Source organism: Monodelphis domestica, chromosome 5 (assembly GCF_027887165.1).
Source record: "Monodelphis domestica isolate mMonDom1 chromosome 5, mMonDom1.pri, whole genome shotgun sequence".
NCBI classification, from domain to species: Eukaryota; Metazoa; Chordata; class Mammalia; order Didelphimorphia; family Didelphidae; genus Monodelphis; species Monodelphis domestica.
Genome location: NC_077231.1, coordinates 95,248,052 through 95,264,366, shown reverse-complemented (window position 1 = coordinate 95,264,366; position 16,315 = coordinate 95,248,052). Strand labels below are relative to the sequence as shown.

The following is a 16,315-nucleotide window of genomic DNA, read 5'->3' as shown; positions in this document are numbered from 1 at the left end:
CAGAGTCTCCTAGTCAGTAATTGTCAGAGACTGGATTTGAACTGAGGGATTCCTGACTCCAGACACAGAGCTCTAGTCACAGAATTATCTAGATGCATCAGCTCTATAGGTCAAGGGGAATCAGGAATGGCTTTATATAGAAGGTGGTATGCTTGAACTTAGCCTTGACAGGAACTAAGGATTATTTTTACTTAATGAATGGCAATTTTGGACCAGCACATTTATAGTTTATTCAGATCTTTTAGAAGGAAATATCAGGATTGGGGTTTTTGAGGTTAAAGAATCTCTCTACTGCAAATATGAATAACATGGAAATAGGTTTTGAACAATGATACATGGATAACCAGTGGAACTGCTTGTCAACTTCGGGGGCAGGGGAGGAAGAGCAGGGAAAGGGGGAAATCATGAATCATGGAACCATGGGAAAATATTCTAAAAAAAGAAGGAAATATTAGGGGGCAGCTGTATGGCTCAGTGGATTGAGAGCCAGGCCTGGAGACAGGAGCTCCTGGGTTCCAATTTGACCTCAGACACTTCCTAGCTGTGTGACCCTGGGCAAGTCACTTGACCCCCATTGCCTAGTCCTTACTGTTCTTCTGCCTTGGAATCAACACATGGGATTGATTCTAAAATGGAAGGTAAGATTTTTTAAAAAGGAAATATCAAACTAATGCCTCTGTTTCTTTCCTTTTTATAGCATAAAAATCAACATGTTCTCGTTTCCAAATATTTCATTAACCCCTGTGCCTGAAACTGGAATTAAAATATTAACCAATCATGGTTCAACAAACATCAGCATGGGATGGGAAATAATGTCTCCGCTTTTGTAAGTATTGCCAAAATGTCAGGGGTTCTTGTAGAACAGGGAGCTTAGATGCCAAAGGGAACTTGAGGCTTGACAGGCTACTTTTGTTCAAACCGACTTATTTCCTAAGATCTTAGATCTAGAAGTTGAAGGGATCCTTAGAGGCCATTTAGTCCAACCTCTTTGGTTTATTGTTGTTGTTTTAAACCCTTCCCTTCAATCTTAGAATCAATACTGTACATTGGTGCCAAGGCAGAAGAGCAGTAAGGGTTGGCCAATTGAGGTCAAATGACTTGCCCAGGGTCATGCAGCTAGGAAGTGTCCGAGGTCCTATTTTAACCTAGGACTTCCCATCTCTAGGCCTGGCTCTCCATCTACTGAGCCACCCCGCTGTCCCCCTCTTTATTTTATATTAAGGGAAACTGAAGCTCAGAGTGAAAAAGACATGGTCAGAGGTTTAATTAAAATCTGGTTCTCGGATTCCAGAGTAGGGTTCTGCCTCACCAAGAATATCTACTTTTGTGAGAAAGTTTGATATGGATTATGACTGATGTTAAAAGTACTAAAAGTATTTTTTTCTAGAGTCCCAGAGTTACCACCATACCAGTAAGCTTAACTCTATTCAACCCTGATGTAAATGCTAGAATTTCCACAACACTAAACAAATGGTTATTTCAGTTTGTGAGAAATTAATTCTCATTTCCACTAATGAGAAAGGAATCATTGAAAGGGGCTCTCATAGGCCAATTATGCTTCCTAGAAACCCTTACTATCAGTACAGGTCCACATCAGATGTCCAAGTTCTGCTGGTGCTTTTTAATGTAGCATTGTGGAAGGAGGGTTGGTTTTGGAGTGAGGAGTCTAGATTTTAAATATTGAGTCCACTGCTAACTGATTAACTATGTGGTTTTAGGGAAGTCCCTTACGCTCTCTGAGCCTCAGATTTCTTATCTGTAAAATGGGTATAACAGTGTAGGTGTAGGATGTCCCAAAAATCTTAGTGTAGTTTTAAGCTTAGAACGAATACTTTAGAACATCCTAAAGTCTTACTGATGAGCTCACTGAGAAGTTGTGAGTGATCACTTGTGCCTCTGGGCTCTGTTACCAGGTAGGTGGCCTTGGGTAAGTCCACTAACCATCATGAGCCTTGGCTTCTTCATTTTAAAGTGAGCATTGATAGCAGCAACTTAGCATAGTGGGAAGCACACAGGATTTGGAATCTGACTGGGCTACCAAAAGTGAAAATCCCAGTTCCTTGATTTAGAACTTTTTATTAGCCTATAATCCTGTGTTTTCTCTCTCTCTCACACACACACACACATACGTACATACATATATACACATGTGTATCAGATTTGCAGCCAAAGGATCTGGATTCTAATCCTAGCTGTATTGGTACCTGTGGTACTTTGGGTAGAGCACTGGATACCTAGTAGACACTTGATCAGTGTTTATTGAAATAAATTATTGAGTTAAATTTAACCTGTCTAAGTGTTAGTTCCTCATCTATGAAATGAGAGAGTTGAATGAGCAAGAATTCTTAACCAGGCCCCAATTGTATTTCCTAGGATTGATTTCCTTTGCAATCCTGTATGCCTTTTTTCAAATGCATTTAATAAAATACCTTTTGGTATAATTTAATGATTAATTGGTATTTAATTAATTATTAAAGTATTTAAGTTGCTCCAAACAGATTTTTAAATTATTTAGAACATTGTATAATAATACATTTTATTGTATGCATTTAAAACATTATTCACGACACTGACTGACAAAAGGGTCTTTGAGAGATGAAGAAATCAATAACCCCCGGAACCAACTAATCTCTAAGCTTTCTTCCAACTTTAACTCTAGGATCCTTTGAGTATACAAAGTGCAATCCAGCCCATCCTGAAATGTAGGCCTTTGAGAGAAAGGGATGGCTAGGCCTTCCAAGATGAGAGGGTTTGTTCCCAAGCCACCGAAGAATGTGTGAGACCTTTTCCCTGGGGCAACAATAGTGGCTGGCTTTTAAGGCTACCGTGCTCTGCAGGTTTGCCCATTTCAGGACTGGGTTGAACCAGATTTTCCTGCTTGTCCCTCCCCTTGTCCCTCCCACGCCTGAGCCCAGCTTAGTATACTGAGAAGGGTGCTGCCTAGGAAGTTTAAATCTGAACCTGGGTTCAAATTCTTCCCCTGACACTTTCTATAGGTGTGACTTTGGGCAACTCACAACCCTTGGTATTATTCTTTGTGTTAGTGGGTTAGTTGCACGGCAATGAAGTGACAAGAGTGCTAGAGTCTGGAAGGCCTTGGTTCAAATAGCTCCTAAGATTCTAACCATGTGAACTTGGGTAGTTAGCTTCTCTGTGACTCAATATCCTCATCCATAAAAGGAAGGTCGACCCTTAGAGGAGATGAGGAAGGGAAGAAGTATTTATATAGCATCTACTATGTGCCAAATAATGTGCTAAGCACTTTACAAATACATCATTAGATGGAATAATCTAATGTATGATTCACAGATAATTCTGTTGCAAGGAAAGCTTAAAGCTCTGTGGTTGTGTAGTCAATTCAGCGATGTCTGACTCTTTCTGACTTCATTTGAGGTTTTCTTGGCAAAAATAATGAAGTGGTTGGCCATTTCCTTCTACAGCCCATTTTAGAGATGAGGAAACTGAGGCAAATAGGGTTACATGACTTGCCTGGAGTCTCAGAGTTAATGTCTGTGGCCAGTTTTTGTCTCAGAAAGCTGAGTCTTCTTGACTTTCAGGTCAGGGGCTCTATCCTCTGTACCACTACAGATGTATGGTAAGCCCCAATTCTTACGGTGACCTAAAAATGGGCTCTCAAAGAGCCCGATCAGGACAAAGTATTGTTGATCCAATAGATAGAGCCTTGAGCATAACAGATCCACTATAGCTTTGTCGTCTTAATATAAAACCTTGGGTAATTCTCTTAGCTATTCTGAGACTCCATTTCCTTATTGTAAAATTATTATTTCTTTATTTGTTTTCTTTAAATCCTTACTTTCCATTTCAATAAAAACTCTAAAGCAAAAGGTCAGGAGCTAAGCAAATTTATTTCCTCATTTATAAAAAATCATTACTGTATTATTTCCTCTCAAAGTTGTGAGCCTACAATGACAGCCTAAGGAAAGCTAGAAAGAATCACAGGCAAGGAGAAGGGAAGGGAAGGGAATACACATCAATTAAGCTTCTAGTCTTGTGCCAGACACCATGTCTAGAGCTTTACCAATATAATCTCATTGGATCAGACAAGCAGAACAGCTTTGAAAAGCACATCTTGAATATATTCTATAAATAAAAGAAAACACAAGCCCTATATAATAGAGTGACAATCTCATGCAGAAACTTTACCTTCTCTTCTCTAATATATGAAAATGTTCATTTTATTTTATATTAAGTTCAGAAAAAGATCTAAAGTGAAAAAGAGACTATGTGTAATATATTTTAGAAAATGTAAAACATTATATAAATAAAAGCTGACATTGGTATTATTCCCCCCTCCCCCCCGGGAGCTCATCAATGACATTTGAAATATATGAAATCAAGAGAACCATTATGTGTCAGCCTTTAAAAATATTAATAATAACCCAGCTTGTTCTTTAGGCCAAGGTCTTGTGCTTTAGGATCACTTGGAATGTTCTAGAAATAATGATTCCTTTTTGGTAAGAAGTGGGACTAAAAAGACTATTCCTGAATTCTCAGAATTTGGATCCAAGCTCTGAATCTGCCAATGTCTCAATTGCTTCTGTCCTTTTCTCAAATGACTTCCTGATACACTCCATGATAAAATACACTGTGCTCAATCATGTACTTAGAGCCTTGCAGCCTTCCTTTGAGTTCTCATTTTATCATTAGATAAGAGACTTAGAACTTTAACGGAAGCCATCTACCCAGAGCCCCATAGAGGTTAAGTCATTTGCCCAAGGTTGATGGCAAATCCTGTGGCTCCACCTTTAGCTTTCTTTCCAATACATCTCACTACATTCTTTTTTGTTCATTTATAGAATCATAGGAAGCTATACAGGAGAACCTTAGAAATCATGTAGTTCAAATCCCTCTTGGTTTGTTGTTACTATTATTGTTTACTCGTTTCAGTCATGTCTGACTCTTTGTGACCCCTTTGGAATTTTCTTGCAATGATACTGGAGGGAATTTCCATTTCCTTCTCTAGCTCATTTTGCTGATGAGGAAACTGAGGCAAACCAAGTTAAATTATTTGCCTGGGCTCACATTATTAATAAATGTCTGAGGCTGGATGCCAGGTCTTCCTGGCTCTAGATCCAGCACTCCATCCACTGCAACATCTAGCTGCCGAGTTGTTTACAGATGAGGAAACAGATTCTGAGAGAGGTGAAAAAGTTGTATAGAATTCTCCATATGTATTCACTCATAACAAATTTAACCCTAGCTCTCCCTTAATGCATTGCAAAATTATAGCCTTAGAGCTGGAAGAGACCTCAAAAGCTATATAGTTCTACTCTCTTATTTTACAAATGAAGAAACTAAAACCCAAAGAGAATATTTTATCATAGAAATTTATAAGATCAAAAATAAAAACCCCATCTAGTTCAACTTCCTTATTTTACAGGTGAAGAAACTGAGGCTCAGGGCAATTAAGTGACTTGCCTCTAGTCACAGTGGCAGTATTCCTTTAGTCTTTTCCTTGAGGCAGTCCTCAGGTATAAAATGTGAATAGTAATTCTTGTTTTACCAAGATCACAAGACTATTGTGAGAACAGTGCTTTGTAAACTCAAAAGTGCTTTAAAATTTTGAACTATTCTTTTGTTATAAATATCATTCAGAAATGGGTCTTTGTTCTAATCTTGTGCTTTTTGTCCAAACAGAAAAGATGGAGGAGGAGCTACTCTGTTTCTGGGTGAGATCTTTTTCTCTGGTCTTGGTAACCTGTCCCGGAGTGATACAGGCCACCCAAGCATGCATTTAGTAGATTGCCATGTTCAAGTTGGTCATGCCCACATATCATTTTCAGGAGAACTCAGGTGGGTGAGAGCAGCCAGAAGGGGATATGTTTCCAATCAATGATCAGGGATGAAAGATTTTCCCAGAATAAGTCAACATGATTTTTGTCCTTTTCCTTTAGTGCCCTATATAACTCCTTTGCACATCCAATGGAGAAACCTATTCTGAAGACTTTGAATAAAAGGGTAAGTTTCTCAGGTCTCTAGGGGAATAATGGTCAAATGCTTATGAACTGAACTTTTTTTTTAATTAAATTTATTTATTTAATTAATTTAGAATATTTTCCCATGGTTATAAGATTCATGTTCTTTCCCTCCCCTCCCACCAATCCCTTCCCATAGCTGACATGCAGTTCCACTGGGTTTTACATGTGTCATTGATCAAGACCCATTTCCATATTATTGATATTTGCACTAGGGTGATCGTGTAGGGTGATCCCCAATCATATCCCCATCAAACCATGTGATCAAGCAGTTGTTTTTCTTCTGTGTTTCTATTCCCACAGTTCTTTCTCTTAAGTCCCTCAGAATTGTCCCAGATCATTGCATTGATCCTAGTAGAGAAGTCTATTCTATTCGATTGTGCCACAGTGTATCTATCTCTATGTACAATGTTCTCCAGGTTCTGCTCCTTTCACTCTGCATCAATTTCTGGAAGTCATCCAGTTCACCTGGAATTCCTCCAGTTCATTATTCCTTTGAGCACAATAGTATTCCATCACCGACAGATACCACAATTTGTTCAGCCATTCCCCAATCAGAGAGCATTCCCCTCATTTTCCAATTTTTTGCCACCACAAAGAAGGCAGCTATAAATATCCTTATACAAGTCTTTTTTTCCTTATTATCTCTTTGGGGTATAAACCCAGCAGTGCTATGGCTGGATCAAAGGACAGGCAGTCTTTTAAAACCCTTTGGGCATAGTTCTAAATTGCCTTCCAGAATGGTTGGATCAATTCACAACTCCACCAGCAATGCATTATTGTCCTAATTTTGCCACATCCCCTCCAACATTTATTACTTTCCTTTGCTGTCATATTAGCCAATCTGCTAGGTGTGAGGTGGCACCTCAGAGTTGTTTTGATCTGTATTTCTCTAATTATAAGAAATTTAGAACACTTTTTCATGTGCTTATTGATAGTTTTGATTTCTTTATCTGAAAAATGCCTATTCGCGTCCCTTGCCCATCTATCAATTAGGGAATGGCTTGATTTTTTGTACAATTTATTTAGCTCCTTATAAATTTGAGTAATTAGACTTTTGTCAGAGGTTTTTGTTATAAAGATTGTTTCCCAATTTGTTGCTTCCCTTCTAATTTTGGTTGCATTCATTTTATTTGTACAAAAATCTTTTTAGTTTAATGTAATCAAAATTATTCATTTTGCGTTTTGTAATATTCTCTGTCTCTTGCTTGGTCTTAAAACCTTTCCTTTCCCATAGATCTGACAAGTATGCTATTTTGTGTTCACCTAATTTTCGTATAGTTTCCTTCTTTATATTTAAGTCATTCACCCATTCTGAATTTATCTTGGTGGAGGGTGTGAAATGTTGATCTAAACCTAATCTCTCCCATACTGTCTTCCAGTTTTCCCAGCAGTTTTTATCAAATAGTGGGGTTTTGTCCCCAAAGCTGAGATCTTTGGGTTTATTGTACACTGTCTTGCTGAGGTCACTTACCCCTAGTCTATTCCACTGATCCTCCTTTCTGTCTCTTAACCAGTACCATATTGTTTGATGACCACTGCTTTATAGTACAGTTTAAGATCTGGTATTCGTAGGCCTTCCTCCACATTTTCTTTCATTATTTCCTTTAATACTCTTGATCTTTTGTTCTTCCAAATGAACTTTGTTATGGTTTTTTCTAATACAGTAAATAAATTTCTTGGTAATTCTATGGGTATGGCACTGAATAAAAGTAAATTAATTTGGATAGGATTTTCATTTTTATTATGTTAGCTCATCTTACCCATGAGCAATTAATGTTTTTCCAATTGTTTAGATCTAGTTTGAATTGTGTGGAAAGTGTTTTGTAGTTGTGTTCATATAATTCCTGCGTTTGTCTTGGCAGATAGAGTCCTAAATATTTTATGTTGTCTAGGGCGATTTTAAATTGAATTTCCCTTTCTAATTCTTGCTGCTGAGTTGTGTTGGAGATATATAGAAATTCTGATGACTTATGTGGGTTTATTTTGTATCTTACAACTTTGCTAAAGTTGTTGATTATTTCCACTAGCTTTTTAGTTGATCTCTAGGATTCTTCAAGTAGGCCGTCATATCGTCTTCAAAGAGTGATAGCTTGGTCTCCTCATTGCCTATTTTAATTCCTTCAATTTCTTTGTCTTCTCTAATTGCTACTGCTAGTGTTTCTAGTTAAATAATAGAGGTAATAATGGGCATCCTTGTTTCACTCCTGATCTTATTGGGAGGGATTCTAATTTATCCCCATTGCAGATGATGTTTGCTGATGGTTTTAAATATATACTGTTTATCATTTTTAGGAAAGGCCCTTCTATTCCTATACTTTCTAGCGTTTTCAATGGGAATGTGTGTTGTATTTTGTCAAAGGCTTTTCCTGCAACTTTTGAGATAATCATGTGTGATCTGAACTATTTCAATACCTTAAGGACCCAGAATTTCATCAGTTCAGGGCTGCGATTATAACCAAGGGTCCTTCCTTCAGCACTGCAGATTTTAAGTCCCTCTTCCTTAACAGGTTATATTTGGCATGGCCAAAGAATTCATCTTCTGATCAACTTAGTGATCAGCATCTCAAAAATTAGTTGGACTTATCCATCATTGGACCTATGTGCCAGGGTCTGTCCCCAAAAAGTTTAAAATCCTATTGGTGAAAAGAAATATATATGTAAAAATGTACCAAGAATATACAAAGTAAAAGAGAACATATAGCAAATGTGTACAAAGTGAAAATAATATAATTAGATACAAAAAGGAAAAATATAGGAAATAGATATCAAGTGAAAACAAAGAATATAGCAAATATATACAGAGTAGTCAGGGGAAGGACATCAGAGGTGGTAATTGAGCTCAATTTTGAAGGAAACTAAGGATGCTGAAAGGGGAAAGTGAGGAAGAAGTGCCCTCCAGGCATGGAGTGAAGAGGTGGAATATGGAGAGAGAGGAACAAAGTCAGTTTTTGTTGGATCAAAATTTATATAGAATAGAGCAATGTATAATAAGCTCAGACAGTAGGTTAAAGTTCATCTGTGATGTGTTTTAAATGCCAGGGGGAGGGGCCTTGAAGCCTTTTCAGCTTGATTGGACCCACCTTGGTAAGATTTCCCCTGGGCCTCAGTTTTCTCATCTATAAAATGAGGGATTTGGACCATTTCATTTTGAGACTTCATATGCCACTTTCTTCTGGCCTGGGGTTTTACCCAGAGTCATTCTCTAGTGCTCTTACAGTGAGAAAGATTTAGGTTCATATCTTACTCCCATTTACTGCCTATGTAATCTTGGGAGAGTCACTAGTCCTTAGTTTCCTCACCTGTAAGGTTTATATTATTGTTGTTCAATTGTTTCAATCATGTCTGATTCTTCATGACCCCATTTAGGGTTTGCTTGGCAAAGAAAATGGAGTACTTTGCCATTTTCTTCTTCAGGTCATTTCACAGATGAAGAAATTGAGGCAAACAATTAAGTGATCCTTTTCCAACATAGTTTATAGAGGAAACTGAGGCAAATAGGGCTAGGTGAATTGCCCAGGGTCACACAGCTAAGAAATGTTAGAGCTTGGATTTGAACTCAGGAAGACAAGTCCTCTTGACTCCAAGCCTGGCACTCTATCCACTGTGCCACTAGGTTGCCAAGGCCTAATTTTTGGTGTTTAGTCATTTAGTCATGTCCAACTCTTCATGACCCCTTTTGGGGTTTTCTTGGCAAATGCTGGAGTGTTTTTTTTCAGTTTCATTCCTATTAATTTAGCTCATAATTAAAATAAATTTGAGACATGTATATGGTTTATAAGCAATGTGTTATACATTGAATGTTGTCATGGTCCTGGATTCAAAGATTATATGAACAAATTTATATTTTTCTATCATAGACTTTACTTGAAAATCATGGAGACATGACAGCCAGTGATAGTAGATAGTGTTGACCTCAGAGCTGGGGATACTTGGGTCAAGTGTTGACTCAGATACAGACCTCCTGTGTGACCTGGGAAAGTTACTTAACCGCTAAAGGTTAAGTATACTCAAGAGACTCTCCAAGAATATAAATTGCAGGGTAGAGTATAATTGCAGAGTAGAGTATAAATTGCAGAGAGTTTCCTTACTAGATTTCCTACACCAATTTAATTACAGATCCAGTAAACACACAGAGAATGAGAAAGAGGATAACGGGCCCTAGATGGCCTCAAGTAGTCGTAACTGTTCTTCTGTAGTTTCTCTTGCCCTACTTAGTTCTCAGACTTGGGCATACTTCAGAGGATCAGTGCCAGTTGTTTACCCCCTATAGTTCAGGGCTGCCATTATAACTGAGGGGCCCAGTTTATGGGATATGACTTAAATAGGGACTGTCTGCAAAAGATCAAGTGGAAAAGGGTCTTGGCTCAGGTTCAAAGCTGCATGGGTGGTGTTTCCCCAGCAATGGGCTTTCTCTACCCTAGGGATCAAGTACAAGACATATCCCCACTGAGACACAGTGTTTCTTGATCTATAATTTATACTGTGACAAGTATTTTTTTTTAATCCATGGGTGAAAAGAAGGTACATCTCAGTGTAGCTATGACCTACGTGGCAATCTCTTTTTGTGTTTCAATGACCTAATAATGATGTTTTTATTCTTTTTTTCCTTTATCTAGTTATGTACAATTATCACGGATCAGTTTGAAGAAATAAATGCAAATATCAGCTCTCTGGAGGGTGAGCCTTTATAGTTATCTCCTCTTAGATATTTCCATTTAAAAATATTAAACCTTAAAGAACTAAATAAATGTGACCTATGCTAGGAGTAAGTGGAGTAGATTTATAGGAAATTCTGAAAATGGAAACTCTCTTTACCAGTTTAGATAGCCAATTCTTCTATGACTTATAGTCTTAAAAAGTTTCCTGTGGCATTCCCAGGGCCATATCATATAGCCAGTATATGCCAGTGATGAAGCTTCTTTTTGTTGTTGTTGTTGTTGAATTTCATAACTTTATTAGGAAATGATTAAGATTTCTACATGTAATCTTGAGTTAATATAAAAGTCACATCACTTGGACTTTTCTGGGATTCTTTAGAGCAAGAAGGTATTTTATTTTTTAATTTTATTTTAGTAGTTTTTTATTTTAATAACAAGTTTCCATGAGTTTTCCGAAGTTACATGATCCACATTGTCTCCCTCCATTCTTCCCTCCCCACTTGCTGGCAAGCAATTCAATCTGTATTAATATGTACCATGTAATACATGTATCAACATGTATTATCATGCAAAATATATTTCTATATTATTCATTTTTGTAAGTGAATAATCTTATAAAACCAAAACATATTCCCAAATAAACAGGTGATAAGTTACATGCTTCCAACCCCCCTAGTTTTCATAAGTCCTCAGAATTGTCCTGAATCTTCGTATTGCTGTTAGTAGCAAAGTCTATCACATTTAAGCATTCCACAATATTACTGATAGTGTGTACAATGCTCTCCTGGTTCTGCTTCTCTGTATCAGTTCATGTAGATCTTTCCAGCTCTTTCTGAAATCGTCCTGTTCATCATTCCTTATATCATACTGGTATTCCAAGGGATGGGTCTTCTTGATCCCAAGGTCAGCTCTCTAGTACCATACTTCCTGTCACTTTCTCCTTCCTCCTCCTCTTCCCTTTCTTCCCCTTCTTCTAGTCCCAACTTTCTTTCTTTTCAAACCTTTACTTTCTACCTTAGTGATAGTTCTGAGTGGCAAGGGCTAGGCAGATGGGGTTAGCAGCTTGCCCAGGATCACACAGTTAGGAAGTGGCTGAAGTCAGATTTGAATTCAGATTCTTCTGACTTCACATCTGGTGCTCTATCCACTGATGTGTCCCAATCTCAGCTTTCAATATTTAGTGATTTTGATACATGAGGTCAAAGTCATTTTCTTTATTCTTTCAAGTACGGGTTAGACTGCTTCAGTCCCTTCCAACTCTTAAATTCTATGATTCTATGACCCAGCCCAACCTCATCTTTTATTGTCTTCCCCTGCTTTCATCTGTGGAATCTGGAATGGAGTTTGGAATATGGTTTGAAATTTAGGGGCCCCTGCTTTTGAAAAGTGTACTTATTATATAGGGCTGTTCACTGGGATCTTTGGAATTTTTCTTTAACACATACCAATTGACTGATAACACAGTAAATATCTTCATTACAGGAAAAGCAGAGTTTCCTGGCATTAAAAGTATGTATTTCTTAAAATAGACCACATGTCTCATTGCACCCCATGGAGGTGGCTATCTACCTGGTTGCTTCTAGTCCTGGCACCAGCCAAACATGAAATCAAAGAAAAGAAAATGCTGTAACTATGCAGACCTGAGGAGTGATCATATCCATAGCAATGGAATAGGGAAGAAGTAATCATATCACAGAGAAGATGCCATAGATCAGAAACAGATTTCTCTTCCAAGCCCCAAAGTAAGCATAAGCATAAAAAATCAAAAATTGTTATGTTTGTTTCAAAAATAGAACAGAAATGGAGCTAGCCCAGCGTTTCCAAGGAATGTTCCATAATCTCTCTGAAAATGACAATGGGATTACAGATATAATTTAGGAACAAACCAGTGGTCACAGAGAACTCCAGCTTCTTGATCCTATGATGTTGGGGTTTTTTTGAGTCTCTTTGTCCTTTCTCTTTCCCTCCCCCTCCTCAATTTCCCCCTTCAATCTTTCTCTTTTTCTCTTTCTCTCTTCTTGCTTCTCTCTCTCTCTATGAGAGACATCTCTCTTCTCTGTCTCTTTCCCACTTCTCAAACTCTCCCTCAGTCTCTGCCTATCTGTCTATCTCTATCTCCCTCTCCCTCATTCTGTCTGTCTTTTTCTATCTGTCTCTCTCCCCACTTCTGTCCTTCCTTCCATCTCCTTGTCTATCTCTCTGAACAGCTCTCTATCTATCTCTGTCTCTCCCATTTCTCAACCTCCTCCCCTCAGGCTCTCCCTCCCTCCCTCTGTCTCCCTGTCCATCTCCCTCTCTTCTTCTCTGTCCCTGTCTTTGTCTCTCTCCTCTACTTTTCAGTCTCCCCCACCTAAGTCTGCCTTTGTCTTGTCTGTCTGTGTCTCTCCCTCTCCTTCCTTCTTTTTTCTCCATCTCTCTGTCTATCCCTGTCTATGCTTCTCTCTACCATCTCTGATCATCTTTCTGTCAGCCTATCTCTTTGTCTGTCTCTATCTCTCTTTACCCCTTCTCATTATCTCTCCTCTCAGTCTCTGTCTTTGTCTGTCTGTCTCTATATCTTTCTTCCTGGCTATGCAAAATCTCATACCATTTTTTCTGGACAGATGCAACTTTGATGTACTCTGCTGTGCCTTTTGTAATATGGATTGTTTCTTTTCTCTGCCTCCCATTTAGTTGTAACCAAGTTTGGTGAGGATGTTGTGCTAGATTATTCCCTTTTGGAGCCTCCAGAAATCACCCAGTCATCCATTGACCTGCAATTGAAGGTAATTTGTTCATCATGAATGTCACTCTCGGCTTAGTTGTGGACAAAAGCCCATTGAAAAGTGAGTTTCTTCTTAGGAGACAGTAAGAACCTACAGTAGAGCAGGATTTTGTCAAGAAAGGGTCTTTTTAGGGTGCTTCAGTACTTTTAGAATCAGGTATGTTTTCCCTTTGGACAGCGCCCTCCATCGGTAGAGATTGTAACTGCTCCAAGCCTGCCTCATAGGATGGACTTTGTGAGCTGCTGTGGCCAAAAACATTATCAACTGGTATACAAATTTCTGTAGATAAACTTCCTAAATTTAGCTAGCTGGTACTCAAATAATAATAATCAACAAGAATTTTATTTTATTTTATTTAAAACTCTTACCTACCACCTTAGAACAACACTGTGATTTGATTCCAAGGCAGAAAAGTGGTAAGGGCTAAGCAATAGGATCAAGCGACTTGCCCAGAGTCACATAGCTAAGAAGTATCTGAGACCATTAAAAGCATTTCCTTCATGCTAAGTGCTGGGGTTACAAAGATACAAATGAAAACAGTCCTTGCCCTCAAATTGCTTATAATCTAATGGTGGCAAAAGCATGTGTGCATATTGTAAGAATTTAAATTTAGGTGTTATGCTAAATATGAGAATTCTAAAATAAATTTGTGATTGCCTATTTAAAAATATTATAGCTTAAGTCAAAATGGCTTTTAGCAGTCTTATTTACAGAGGTAGAAAGAGTAAAAGTGGAAAAATATAGATAAAAGGGACAGATTCTAATAAGCCTACCAGCCCTTCTCTTGAGAAGGCAGGTTTAGCCCTGGTAGGGCTTCCCCAAGTCTGATCTCCACGTGGATTTCCCGGTAATCCTCAGCCAGAGGTCTTGGTGGTGTCTTCAGGCAGAGTTCCATTAACACAGACTCCTCCAAAGCCAAGGCAGGAATCTTAGTCACTTACCCAGCACACTGACACAGGATCCAGGGGAAAGGTCTCCTTCAAGACAGGAAAGGAATCTCCAGCACCAATCTCTCCAAACACCAGGAAGGGATTCAGTCTCCAGAACCAATCTCTCCAGAAGCCAGGAAGGGAATGAATCCTAGACCATGTTGGTCTCTTTTTATATCCCTTTTTTCTATTTCACTTCCTTTCACTTCCTGTCACTCCTTCACAGAAATCAATGGCAGTTTTTCAATTTGCCTAGCTCTGCCCAAGGGGGGGTGGGGCAGTGGCCTTTGGAGTTGTCATTTACTTTAGTAAGTGACTTGTGAACCCTCATACTTAATGGTAAGTAGGGATACTTTAAGTTCTTGATTTGATCAACTAAAAATAGACAAGGGGAGAATTAATGCTATCTTCACAATATACATATGTACAAAAATGTTTACAAAGTAAATACAAAATAGTCTCCAAGGACACTATCTACTAGGGGGTCAGAAAAACCTTCATGTAGGAGGTGGCATGTTAGCTGAGCATAAAAGGAAATTGGGATCCTTTTTCCCTAGACCCAGAATTGGAAGGGATCTTGGAGCCATCTGGCCCAACATTTTCAATTTAAAGATAAATGATTCAGTACCTACTGTATGTGAGACACAGAAGAGCAAACAGACCTAGGGATGTAAAGTTAATTGCCTAAGCCAGAAGTGTTGAAAGCCAGTGGCCACATTGCAGCCCCAAGCATGGGCCAAACCAGATTAAAATGTATTGATTTCCTAGTTGTGTCACCCTGGGCAAGTCACTTAATACTGATTTCCTAGCCCTGTGGTGGCAAACCTATGGCAAGCATGCCAGAGGGGAAATCAGAGCCCTCTTTGTGGGCATGCACACTGTTGCCCCAGCAGAGTTCACTAGAGTTTGTTACTAGAAAGCCAGAGGGACTCGGGGCTAGTCTGGAAACATTTCTCACATCACCTGCCCCTCTTAAAGGTTCACCATCACTGACCACACCCTTGCCACTCTTCTGTCTTAGAATTGATACTGAGACAGAAAGTGGGATTTTTTAAAAATGTAATTGGGAATTATGGAACAAAAGAAATGAACCCAAAGTCTTTACACCTCCAAGATGCTTCAGAAGAAGACTCTAGAGCAGGATGGCTTAATGTCCTTTCCCACATTCCCCTTGTGATTCTGTCCCTCAAAGACACTGGACAGAGCCCTCTCTCTAGTGATTGATAATTGATCCAGAATTCAAAATATACCAGCACAATCAGTCATAACCTACTGAGATTGATGTGAGAGTCCTTCCATTTTAGACTAGGAGACAATAGAATTGGCTGGACTTTTTCATGCTTAGAAGTTAATGACTACATTGTTCCTATGTTGACACCTCTATTCACAGTTTGCTCATTTAATGATTTAATTGATGTCTGTTATCCCCAATGGGGTCTGGTAAGAAATCATAATAGATTTCAATAATTATGGCAGAGAAATTCTTTCTGTAAATTTTGTTGACTCTTGCACTAGAAGCTAATTATTCTTATTTGAAATATATAGTTCCTGACCAAATACTCATTAAGTTTGAGTTGTTTACACACACACACACACACACACACACACACACACACACACGAGCGCGCGCATGCGCGCACACACAAACACACACACGCACACACCAACTTCCCACTCTCAATTTTATCAAACTTCTAGATTTTTTTCTTGCCTTCATTTTTTATCGCTGTGGTTCCCTGACTGCCTAAACTAAAATTCAGATATTTTCTCTGATGCTCATTAACTATTTAAACCTAGACAAGTGATATAACTAGTCTCCCTGAAACTCCATTTGTTCATCTGTAAAGTAGGGATGTTAGTATCTACTTTAGAAACTTTTGTGCTTAGATACTTAGTAGTTATGTGACCATAGACAAATCACTTAATCTCTCTCAGCCTTAGTTTCCTCAACTGCAAAATAGTAA

The 16,315-nt window shown here is 38.5% G+C and overlaps 1 protein-coding gene across 3 annotated transcripts in view; it reads left to right on the top strand.

Annotated features, from left to right (window-relative positions):
* BPIFC (BPI fold containing family C) overlaps positions 1-16,315 on the top strand; it is a 54,349-nt gene that overhangs the window by 17,528 nt on the left and 20,506 nt on the right. For all 3 annotated transcript variants that reach the window (XM_016425831.2, XM_056798820.1, XM_016425830.2), the window contains 5 exons: positions 698-826; positions 5,659-5,814; positions 5,916-5,979; positions 10,616-10,676; positions 13,331-13,422. In XM_016425831.2, the coding sequence (XP_016281317.1) occupies positions 711-826; positions 5,659-5,814; positions 5,916-5,979; positions 10,616-10,676; positions 13,331-13,422 (489 nt within the window). In that variant the 5' untranslated portion in view covers positions 698-710. The remainder of the gene's footprint in view (positions 1-697; positions 827-5,658; positions 5,815-5,915; positions 5,980-10,615; positions 10,677-13,330; positions 13,423-16,315) is intronic.